Source organism: Panulirus ornatus, chromosome 7 (assembly GCF_036320965.1).
Source record: "Panulirus ornatus isolate Po-2019 chromosome 7, ASM3632096v1, whole genome shotgun sequence".
In the NCBI taxonomy this organism is placed as follows: domain Eukaryota; kingdom Metazoa; phylum Arthropoda; class Malacostraca; order Decapoda; family Palinuridae; genus Panulirus; species Panulirus ornatus.
The window spans coordinates 4,190,849-4,203,139 of NC_092230.1; the positions used below are offsets into that span (position 1 = coordinate 4,190,849).

General features: G+C 42.8%; 1 protein-coding gene across 2 annotated transcripts in view; it reads right to left on the reverse strand.

Annotated features, from left to right (window-relative positions):
• The window catches only part of LOC139749377 (glycine receptor subunit alpha-2-like), a 231,530-nt gene that overhangs the window by 150,747 nt on the left and 68,492 nt on the right, over window positions 1-12,291 (reverse strand). For both annotated transcript variants that reach the window (XM_071663162.1, XM_071663161.1), the window contains exons 4-5: window positions 9,747-9,814; window positions 207-430 (exon numbers count right to left, since the gene is read on the reverse strand). In XM_071663162.1, coding sequence (XP_071519263.1) covers window positions 207-430; window positions 9,747-9,814 — 292 coding nt within the window. The remainder of the gene's footprint in view (window positions 1-206; window positions 431-9,746; window positions 9,815-12,291) is intronic.

Genomic DNA, 12,291 nt, shown 5'->3' on the forward strand with positions numbered 1-12,291 from the left:
TATTGAGATGCTGAATAACGGACCAGAATAGGGTGTTCCTATACATGTATTCCTTTCTTACCACGGGGAAATGAAACACCAAGTTCCCAAGTGCATTTTCGTGCACTAATCACATCAACAGGGGGAGGATACAAGAAAGAACTATACCAGTCGATATACAACGAGGACACGGAACATCACAAGTACCATAAAGAGGAGAGTCTCACCTGAGCATATAGAATATCTCGCCCTTAGGGTTGATTCGGACTAGGACGTTAGGCACAGTCACGAACTGGAACTCTGCATGCTTGGCGTTGGGGAAGTACACCTCAGGTTTCCAGATGGCCTTGACGAGGTTGGGGTCATTGAGGTCCAACGGCTGCATGATGTCTGCGTGGTTCAGACGCTCGTCTACCCACGTCTGTCTGAGGTAGATGTCCACTTGATAATCCTGGAAGAGAAACGAAACGTTTAGTGGGGAACGAAACCCAAAACGTTCAGTGAAGAACGAAACGAAACAGTAAAGAAAGTTTTTCCATTACGCAAAAAATCACGAGATACTTTTATATTATTCTGGTTTGATAAACTTTTAAGTCTTGAAAAGTTCAAGAAACAATATATATACAGTTTCCAGGGTACGTTCTGTCCCTTATGGTAAACGCGACGAAATCTTAGAAGTTTCCAAGACATTTCATATTTCATCAGTTCTCTCTGACGTGCACAGAAAATACATATATACTACTACCGAAAAATATATATATGTAGCAAATATACAAAGTGTAGGCAAGATGCAGGTAAAAACCACATTGTAATGGTAATAACGAAGTAGTAAGCGCTTTCGTATGATAACATGGTCAAGACTCAGTCTCAATGGGATTATACGAAAGTGCTCAACGCTTCGCATTTTCCTCTTCAGTGTGGGTTTACCTTCATCTTATGTACACTCGCTACTTGTGCAACACACACACACACATATATACAAGGCTAAGACGACATGGGCAACTATGCCTCCATCTAGTTCGCTGTGCACTACAGCGAACTAGGATTCGACCTTATCGGTCGACCCCAGCTGACTTGTGAAAGTCGCGGTCGACAACACTGCTTCACTACTAACATGGGAACTGTGAAAAACATCTTTGCGACGTTTTTCGAGGATACAGTTCCCATCCTCAAGGCCCAAAATAACGCGAGAAAATAACTTAAAAACACGTCACTTAACGATGGTTTGAAAATACAACCACCACTTTTTCATTAAAAATCACACTCGGTACACAAATCTTAGATCAATGACTTCAGAAATGCACTATACTGAAACTACTTACGTCAGTGAAAGTGTCATCCGAACGGAAAATTCAGTATTTCGCACATTATACGAACTACGTAAAACCAGGATTGGGTATGTTTACAAAAATCCTTTGCACTTCTCAGTTCCAGATCTATGGTTAAAATGGCACTCGTTCTCCAATGCACCTTACAAGTCACGTCGCGTATCGTTCTGCGCATGCTCATGATTGGCTCGATGACTGAATAGCTGCTTCGAACAACAATATGAACGACTCTTGCGCAAAGACACGAGACAAGATTTGCGTCGTAGTCTTAACAAAACGCTGAGATTTGACTCACACACACACACGAATTTCCTGTATAAACCTGATGGCTGTAGGCAGTCCGGGATCCTACCTTTGATGATTGCTCATGATAGACCGAGTAAGGCAGATTGCTGAGCGGCTGGTTCGAACGAAACGAGCGAACCTTTTCGTTCAGAGATACGAGACAAGAGGTGCTTGGTCGTTTTGCCAATACGCTGAGGTTTAGCTCTCATACATGAACTTCTGCATAAAGATGATGGCTTTAAGGCAGTCAGGGGATCCTGGCTTTGAATATGAACCGGTTTTGGAACACATCATGAAGTTTAAGATCAAATTCTCTCATTAATGGTAAGCTTATGCAGTGATGATAGTCTGAGTTGCGGTGGTTTAAGTGCTTGTTAGGTCATTTCCTTGTGTATATGTGTTTGTTTGTTTTGTTTACTAGTGGGACGAAAAATGTGTGAGTATAGGTTCATGAAGGGTGAGGTAGGACTCATTTCTTTTCTTTCTTTTTCCTTCTTATTTTGTTTCTACTCTGGGGTCGGTGGTTCTTTATAGTGGTGTGGATGGAAAGGGTCTAATACTCTTTCAAAGACCTGAGTAGCGATTATCATAGGGTAGAATTATATACTTGTAAGTTCTGATTGCTTGGAGATGCTGGCCAGCTAATGATTCTTCCTACTGGTTTGTTTTGCGAGGTTTGAAGCTCTGCTCAATTTGATACTGAGAGTTGAAACGACCAAAAAGGTGAGGCGTAGTTTACGGTGGCGCAGATGAATTGGTCCTACAGGTATTCTATTTTGCACAAATGTAGGACGAGTAAGAGATAGGAGGACCTTTTAATCCTTTTCGTTGCTACTGCTTTGATGTTTGTGGTGTGTGAGTGAACGCGGGCCATCTCTTTACGTTACTCAGTCTTGAAAATGTCGTTAATGAAAGCGCCTGATCAGACTTCATTTCAAACGTTGCCTTGTGGTTTGGTCTTCATCTTGTGTGCACTCGTGTACTGCTTCTATTTATATATCTACAAAGTCCTTACGTTAGGATTGTTGCCCTTAGGCTTAAAACTTTCCGTCATTAAAGTATAATGCTCCACTTGGATGTGTTTTTCCCGCCTGTCCTCTTGACGCACATTAGCTGACAATTTTCTTTGTTGTGAGGAGTGAACGTCAGGGAAAAGCGTCGCGGGGTCGTGAAGATGCTCATATCAGCGTCTCTCCCTCCCACACAGGTGGATCAGCAGCCCAGACATAGATCGGAGGCCCCTTTGAAGTAATGCTGAGAGGCGTAAAGCCTTTTCGAGGAAAAAAAACATTATTTGAGTCGCTAGCGACCAAAAAAAAAAAGGTATTTTGTTCATGTTTTAGACGGGGTTAAGGGCTTGGATCACGAGGATTACAAACTCACTCACCCAGAGGTAAATGGAAGAAGTCCTCGCTTTGTATCTCTCCTCGTTGTACACAATATTTGCTCTGTATGTGCCCCCGGGGGCACTCGACTCTTGTGGCGCTAAAACTAATAATACGGTTTTTCATAAGTCATTCAGGTGCCAGCGACGAGTGCGTACACACACACACACACACACACACACACACACAAGTAAAACAGAAGAACGTCTAGAAAAAAAAGTCGACTGGTCTTTTATAAGTTGATTTAAACGTAAGACTTAAAAGCCATTTCAGTTTTAGGTTTATGACTCCAACATCATTAGAGTTAATGCCTTCTTCAGCATGGACTTCAGTCTTTGTCATCAACAGACATTTTTTTTTTGCGACAGTTTAAACCTTAACGATTTAAGTGCTGGTTATTTTGACACACACTCCTCTCTCACTTTCCTCGTGAGTTCTCATATTTGAAATAAAGGACAAAATTTGCGACGGTCCATTTCGAGGAGGCGCTCCCTCCTCTGTGTAAGCAAGTCGCACAACCATTTCCATACGTCTCTGAAGAATTTGTGTGTGTGTGTGTGTGTGTGTGTGTGTGTGTGTGTGTGTGTGTGTTTGTAAATGTTCTCGCAGTGTACGAAAACGAGTTTTCAAAATTAGATTTTTACAACATTAGCGGAAAGTTATGAGACTACTCGCCAGTGTCTCTGATTCTCCAAGAGATACTAAAGATGGATAGTTTTTTTTGCTTTTCCTTGCCGACTATGCAGCTCCAGGGTACACACTCTCCTCAACGGCGACAGGGGAAAGAAAACGGGCGGTGGTTCCTTGCTATTAGACAGCATTTTTAGACTCTACTGGGGGAAAAAAAAATGGCTGTTGGTAAAATCAACTCGTTTTTTTTTGTGGATTTTAAAGATAATTGAAGTAAGAAAACAGCACTAGGGTATGTTCATAGGTCCTTCGTATAGTCAGAACAAATGTGTGCTATGTCTTCACTCTCTTATGTATACACACACACACACACACACACACATAGACACATACACACACACACACACACACACACACACACACACACACACAGCCCAACCTAAACCCGGTGTGTGTGTGTGTGTGTGTGTGTTGGCGTAAGCCTAGATCCCTACGTTTTCTGCGCGTACAATCCCTAACTTGAGCGATGTAAAGAAAATGCTACACACTCCTGGAACCCTCAACTCTTGAGACCTCTTATCTATGGCGAAATTTTGCACTTAGACAGATCTAGCGAGAACGTATAGAGTTAACATTATAGAATCGTGTGTGTGTGTATGTGTGTGTGTGTGTGTGTGTGTGTGTGTGTTTCCAGTGTTCTGTGGGAGCGGGCGTGATGGCATGTCTCCAGACTGAATACCATGAGTAACCCGGGTGCCTACGAGGAAGACAAATAAATGGAAGACAGTGACCTGGGGTTAGGGATAGGAACTTGACAGCCAATTAGCATAAGGCTCACTGCACTTCCGTGTGAGTGTGTGTCTGTGTGTGTGTGTGTGTGTGTGTGTGTGTGTGTGTGTGTGTGTGTGTGTGTGTGTGTGTGTGTGTGTGTATTACCACGATAATTACATAATCAATTATGCGTAGCTACATCAGCTGGCTGCTCGGATTATCCTTAGTTATTACCCAGGTGAAACTTGATTATACGCTGGTGGAGAGGCATCTGCCTCGCTTGGTGGAGAGGCATCTGCCTCGCTGGCTCTACCCTGAACGCGCGATAGTTGAACTCGAGCCACCGCCTCTTCAGTATAGATACGTCGGTGATGATAACGGATTCGAGAGAGAGAGAGAGAGAGAGAGAGAGAGAGAGAGAGAGAGAGAGAGAGAGAGAGAGAGAGAGAGAGAGAGAGACAACCAGGCGCTGTAAAACAGCCTTTGGAATGGGTGATTCGTATCAGACATTGCTCAGTTTGATGAAGAGAATATAGAGGCAAAAAAAGAAAAAAATTCCCAGCTTTTATCTTTTCTCGCATGACTCATCTCTAGCAATACCCCGACGCTTCTCTGAATGGAAACTCAGTTAGGGACGACAATCCTTGATTTATTAGTCCAAAGGCTTTCCTTTCGTGCCATTTTCTCAATGCTGGTAGTTATCAAGCCAAGACAACATTTGTTTTGTTTTTCTTATCTTGTTCTGGTGAGTAATCATATATGTGTTTCTATGTGTGGGTGTTACTTGTAATTTGTGTTCGTCTGCTACGGGGAACTGTCTCCAATTTGTGTTGCCTCGTCTCTCAATCCTGTTTACATATTTACAATGTCTTTATTCCCGTGTTTGTTCAAACACACACACACACACACACACACACACCTGTCTAAGACAGGTGCTCATTTACCGCTCATCACCGAGGGGAGGATGAACAGCTGGGGTGAGTGTGGGTCGACTTCCACCGCCCTACGATTCGAAACGAAAAGCAGATCTGACCCCGTGCAGATCCGGGCTGACTCATGGTCAATAACGCTAACCGCTACATTACGATGCCACGTGTGCGTGTGTGTATGTGTGTGTGTGTGTGTGTGTTTCTGTCTGTCTGTGTTTCTGTCTGTCTGTCTATTTGTCTATTTGTCTGTCTCTTTATGTTTGTGTCTGTCTGTCGGTCTGTCTGCCTATGTTTATGTCTGTCTGTCTGTCTGTCTGTCTGTCTGTCTGTCTGTGTGTGTGTGTGTGTGTGTGTGTGTGTGTGTGTGTGTGTGCGAGTCAGTGTGTGTGTGTATGTGTATGTGTGTATCTCATGCTTCGGGTACTCTCCACCACATCCCGCAGCTGGGTGTTACAGTTGTCTGGAACGCGAGATATTACAGCACTGTTTCACAGTTTTACGTGGCATTGTCTCGTAAAGTAGAGGAAAGCCAGTTCGCTACAGAAACGATTGGATAACAGAGGCACATGTTGGAGCCTTAGTGGCGAAGCTGCGTTCACTGTCTTGATTATTCAGTGTGAATAATATTACCGTCCTCCACGAGTCTTAGAACGAACGTATTATGCTAGAAACTCACGTATGTATATATATATATATATATATATATATATATATATATATATATATATATACATATATATTCCTATGAGTCCACGGGAAAATGAAACACAAGTTCCCAAGTGCACTTTCGTGTAATAATCACATCATCAAGGGGAGACACAAGAAAGAAATATAACAGTAAGTTGATATACAACGAAGAGACGTAGCTAGGACGCCATTTGGAAAAACAAGTGACTGCTCGTAGACTCATAGGAATATACTTGATCACGCGGTCAAGTGTGATATTTTCCAATATATATATATATATATGCTTGCCATTTTCAGTGCGAGCGAGGTAGCTTTAAGAACAGATGACGGATAAGCCTTAGAGGGGGGGATGAAATTCCTCACTTGGCTCCTTGCTCTGTTCCTTCTTTCGGAAAGTAATACAAAGAATTGTATCATGAGTATTCATAAACGTCTGTATAGAATGGATAGCTTTGTCGCGGGCAAAATTTGGAGACGGTTCCCTTTCGTGTCCCTGTATGTTATGAAAGACACATTGGCGCCAGATCCGAACACCACAAACCACGAATACTTATGTACCAACGGCGTCTTAGCTCCGCCTCCTTCTATCTCATTCTTGCACCTCCGCTGACGATGTCAATACACGAAAGTTCACTCGGGACTTATCGCGTTTCCTTTTTCCCTCGAGGTTACCAGCATACATCAGTACATGATATATACCGTTGAGTGTATGATAGTCCCGTTCGTGTCCTTGTTGCCAGCACCGCAATAGAGGTATATCATCATGCAGCCAGAGCCATTGATAAAAGAATTCATTTCCGTTCCCTCATTCGAAAAAAAGGTTGAAGGACCCGAATGAACCAATCCTTTAAGGCAAGGGAATACCAGAATGAGAATACGTTTGCTGTTTTGGCTCTTTTTACGAGTTAAATCACAATAGTCAGCGTATATCTTCCTGGGATTGTCTGAAGAGCGAGAATGTGGTTAAGAGCAAACGATATATGCGTGTGTGCGTGTGTGTATTTGGAATGACCAGGTCTTTTTCGAGAGCAACCTGACGACATGGAGAATATGCATGAAGTGTGGCCCCCATCCTCACATCCCCACCAACACGTCTTTCCCGACAATGAGGCAGAAGATGAGTGTCATCGTCCATTTGTGTCCAGAGGCAGGGCCATTTTGTTGAAGTTCCATCCACGGTGGGCCAAGACCTCATCCATACCAGGCCACATGATGGCAAACATTACTGGTGTCGGGAATTCCCAGGTACATGGAGGCCAGCGTTTGGCAGCAGCGCTATCCAATCTTCGCCAACGACTTACTCGGTGCAAGTTATAACCCTTCAGACTGTCTCCCATTCATGGAGAACCTCCCCCTCTAAGCAATGCGGTCACATGCAGAGGACTCTTGCAACACTTACTAATTTCCCGAGATCATCATTGACACGAAGCAACGTCTGCTGGATGCTATTCCGCAGAGAGACAGAGAGAAATCCTCAGATATATATTTTTCGGCTTCCCCGCCTGACCAAAGTTATTGTGATACTGGCACACATAACCCCGGGAGCAGAGTGACCTCTTCGTCCATGGCGCGATAGAGATTGTGACGGTCTGGTGTGGTAGGAGCCCATTCCTGTCGCCAGCAAAGTGAGGATAAAAATTTCGACATGTAGATGACCACGGAACATATCACCTCCCAGCTAGCGTTGCATCCGCGGGATGTGAGATCTGAACCTCCCAATATATCCTGCGAGCGATGAAGAGGAGAAGTTTGCCCACACGTGCAAAGAAAAAATATATTTATATACACACACACACAAATGTTTTATTTGGGCAAACTTTCCTCAATACAACCGTTCGTTGTACTTCAACACTCCTCCGTATCGAAACAGTGAGTGAAAACAGGTGATTTTATATACGATTCCTTAGTTAATTCTTTCTATACCACACCATCTTCTCCCAATGCATGACATGAGCCATGTTGCAACAGGGCAACATTCCATTCTGATACGTAATGAGCAACAAAACTATTAAGATTTGATTTCACTTGAATTTACAGGAATTGGGGGTTTGTCTCATCTATGGCGAATAGACCCGCACACCAGAGTTCTCATATTTCATAACATCTATGCAGTTCAACTGGTCTCGGTCCCATATATTAGCGGGTCTCGAACCCCGTTACTTTCATCCCAGATGAACCAAAACTTTTGGTCACTACTTACCACACAGTCTGATGTTTCAGGGATTAATAATTGTGGAATCACCTGCTCGTTCGCAAATGGACCTTCGTGTATCTCATAATATTGATGCTCTAAACTCTGAGAAGTTTTCAAGAAGGTTACCTTCTACTCTTACTATCATTGTTACTACTAGTACTACAACTATTGTTATTACTACTACTACTACAATTTCTACTATTCTACTACTACTGTTACTACTAGTACCACTACATCTACCATTACTACTACTACCACTACTGTTACTACTATCAATAATGATAATAATAATAATAATAATAATAATAATGATTATAACAATAATAACGATAATGATAATAATAATGATGATAATGATGATAATAATAAAAATAATAATAATAATAATAATAATAATAATAATAATAATAATAATAATAATAATGATAATAATAATTATATTAATAATAATAATAATAATAATATTCATGATAATAATAATACCACTAAATTCAACTCCTCCTTAATATGGTTATCATACTTCATCATCCTCACCTCAATCTTTATGACCTTAAGACTCACGTACATCTCTCTCCTTCTGGCACTTCATGTTTTAACAATAGCCTCTCACAGAACTGGCACATTTACCTATCATAACTATGGCCCTAGTTCATACCCTAAGCACTATGATGACAAAAATCCTTCTGACCTACCTCTCTCTCTCTCTCTCTCTCTCTCTCTCTCTCTCTCTCTCTCTCTCTCTCTCTCTCTCTCTCTCTCTCTCTCTCTCTCTCTCTCTCTCTCTCTCTCTCTCTCTCTCTCTCTCTCTCTCTCTCTATCTATCTATCTATCTATCTATCTATATCTATCTATCTATCTATATATCTATCTTTATCTCTCTTAGGGTTAAAGTCAGACCACCTCCCTTTGGGTCTATGGGTTCTGTGCATCTGTGTAGCTATGTCTCTCTCTCTCTCTCTCTCTCTCTCTCTCTCTCTCTCTCTCTCTCTCTCTCTCTCTCTCTCTCTCTCTCTCTCTCTCGCTGCTGCTCCTGCTGCTGCTAATTGCACTAAAGTCAGACGCCCATTAACGATCATCTCAAGCGGAGGAATTTTACTCTAATAACGTCATTTTCCAAGAGAAGGCAAGGGATTGGGAGGTGAGGGTGGGGGTGAGGGTGATGATGATGCAGAGCGCTGGAGACGACGCGTTTAAACGGCCAACACAGACAGAATTCCAGATGACCCCCCCCCCCCCTACGGACGTGGGGGAGAGAGAGAGAGAGAGAGAGAGAGAGAGAGAGAGAGAGAGAGAGAGAGAGAGAGAGAGAGAGTTCACAGACGACCCGTCGAAATGAAGAGAACATGTCACGCATTCAGACACACTGACATAGAACAGTGTCATTCAATGGCTATTGAGAAACTCGTATCTTTTATCTGATCATTTAGTCTTCTTATCTTCATCGTTCCTCATCTTCCCTTCACCTACTTCCTATATCACCTCCCTATACCTCTGTCCCCTTCCCTCCCTCACCCTCATACAGCCTCACCTGCATCACACGCTCCTATAATCACCTTACCATTGATGATGGGTCGATGGATCCGAAGCTTCGAATGTAGAGTTCGCAGGACACTGTGGTCGCGTCATCTGTGGCAGAAGAGAGAGAGGAAGGGGAGGATAAATGAAGTGGTTACTCGAACTCACCATGACAGCTGTAGGGGTACTAGTGTAGCTACGTCATGTGGGGGTTCTGTTGTACCTACGTCATGTGGGGGCACTGTTATACCTACGTCATGTGGGGGTTCTGTTGTACCTACGTCATGTGGGGGTACAGTTGTACCTACGTCATGTGTGGGTACTGTTGTACCTACGTCATGTGGGGGTACTGGTGTAGCTACGTCATGTGGGGGTACTGTTATACCTACGTCATGTGGGGGTACTGTTGTACCTACGTCATGTGGGGGCACTATTGTAGCTACGTCATGTGTGGGTACTGTTGTACCTACGTCATGTGGGGGTACTGTTATACCTACGTCATGTGGGGGTACTGGTGTAGCTACGTCATGTGGGGGTACTGTTATACCTACGTCATGTGGGGGTACTGTTGTACCTACGTCATGTGGGGGCACTATTGTAGCTACGTCATGTGTGGGTACTGTTGTACCTACGTCATGTGGGGGTACTGTTATACCTACGTCATGTGGGGGCACTGTTGTAGCTACGTCATGTGTGGGTACTGTTGTACCTACGTCATCACTGTGAAAAATGTGAATGGATGGCTGAACTGATATAAAGTAATTATGCAAGTGTGATATGAAAGGGGAGAATAGTGTCCCATTGGCAGTTAATGAGCCGTCATTGTTAATCATCAAGAACAATGTGTTATGGACAGAATTTGCAGTCTGTCTGTGGGCGTATAACATACGATACTTTTAACAAACATGGCTCCGTTCAATTCAGACGAAACAAGATCATCGTAATTTCCTATCAGTCCTTTTGAATGTGTGGATCATCAAGTGTCACTCCATTCCATTCCAACTTGTATGAGTGAGCATTTGATCGAACAAGTCCAACATGAAATTCAATGAATATCTACCAACCCACACACACACACACACACACACACACACACACACACACACACACACACACACACACACAGAGAGAGAGAGAGAGAGAGAGAGAGAGAGATAGAGAGAGAGAGAAGTGGTTATTTCCAACTTGACTGAAGGATTAAGGTGTGAGTGAGGCTTGAACTACCATGGATTGCTACATACAAGACGCGAACTCTACCGACTGGGCCATCAGACTTATGAAAGGAGAATTGGCTGACTCACTCATTGCAAGAATGATTCGTCCTATTAGGCGTTGAGGGCAATAGTGGCAGATTGGAATCTGAGTCTGGTTGAGCGAGAGGAAGGAGAAAATTGAGAGGATATGTGAATAGAAAGCTGTGAATATGTGAAAATTGAGAGGATATGTGAATAGAAAGATGCAGGAGACAGGAGAGAACCTTGAGGGACACTGCTGTGGATGAAGAAAGGGGAAGAGGCTAATTCACGAAGACCCGTGGAGATGGATCGGCCAGAGAGGAAGTTGGAGGAAGGAGAGTTTTTCTAAACCCCTTATGGCAGATCCCTTGCGTGAATGGCCTCATTACAGAAAGTAATGTAATAACTCCAGGTATTTTAATCTTTTGCAAAGAAACAAGTCCTTGTTAACTGGCTGTTTACACAGTGCTTGTTTACATTAAGTTAATTCGACGTAAACAAACTGGGAACAAGGAAGGTTTTTCGAGGAAGACGAAGCAAATGGCATCTGGCAATGACCAAAGAATGTGAGATACTTCTAAGATTAATCACTCCGATACGTATAAGTTCCGGTACATTAGCAATAGATGGAGAGAGTTTGAAAAGCAGGAAACATCTGAGATTCACTTAATATCTCTGGGGCTGTAAGGCGTCTATGGAATTCAGGACTTTTCAAATGATATCTGGTCAGCTGAGGCAACAGCACATGTGCAAGAATCTCCCCTGACGATTCCCTCAAAGGATTATGTGGTGTTAAGGACTGAGGGACGGATCTCTGCTGCTACCTCACCTCTGCTCCTACCTCACCTCCGCTGCTACCTCACATCTTGATAGTAACAACAGACATACTTTACTGGGTATGACCGAAAGTTTAAATGTAAGTTTCTCCTAATATGCATGTGATGTGGTTCCATTTCGAAGCTGAGGGGGATAGAAAAGACCAAGAAAAGATCATAACATTATGCAAGTGGTCGTAATGTTGGTCAGTGTCAAAGACTAGAACACTTTTGATTTCGTGTTCTCTCGTTATGTAAGAAATGCTCATATCCACGGCGTTGAAGCAACCAATAAATATAAGTACGAAAAGGAATCATAGAGAAAGAAAGATCAGTTGCAATAACAAACTAAAAGAAAAAAATTCTTCACAATGTTTCGAGGGAGAATTTTGAAGAGAAAAAATCTTTCAGTAAACAACTGAGTCTTTGGAATTTGCATGTGTTAAAAACATCCGCTTTCCAAAAAAAAAAAACATGGCAGAATGTTGACGCAAGTTTGGATTTACTGTAACAATATTTAACTCTGCTTGTCTACAAC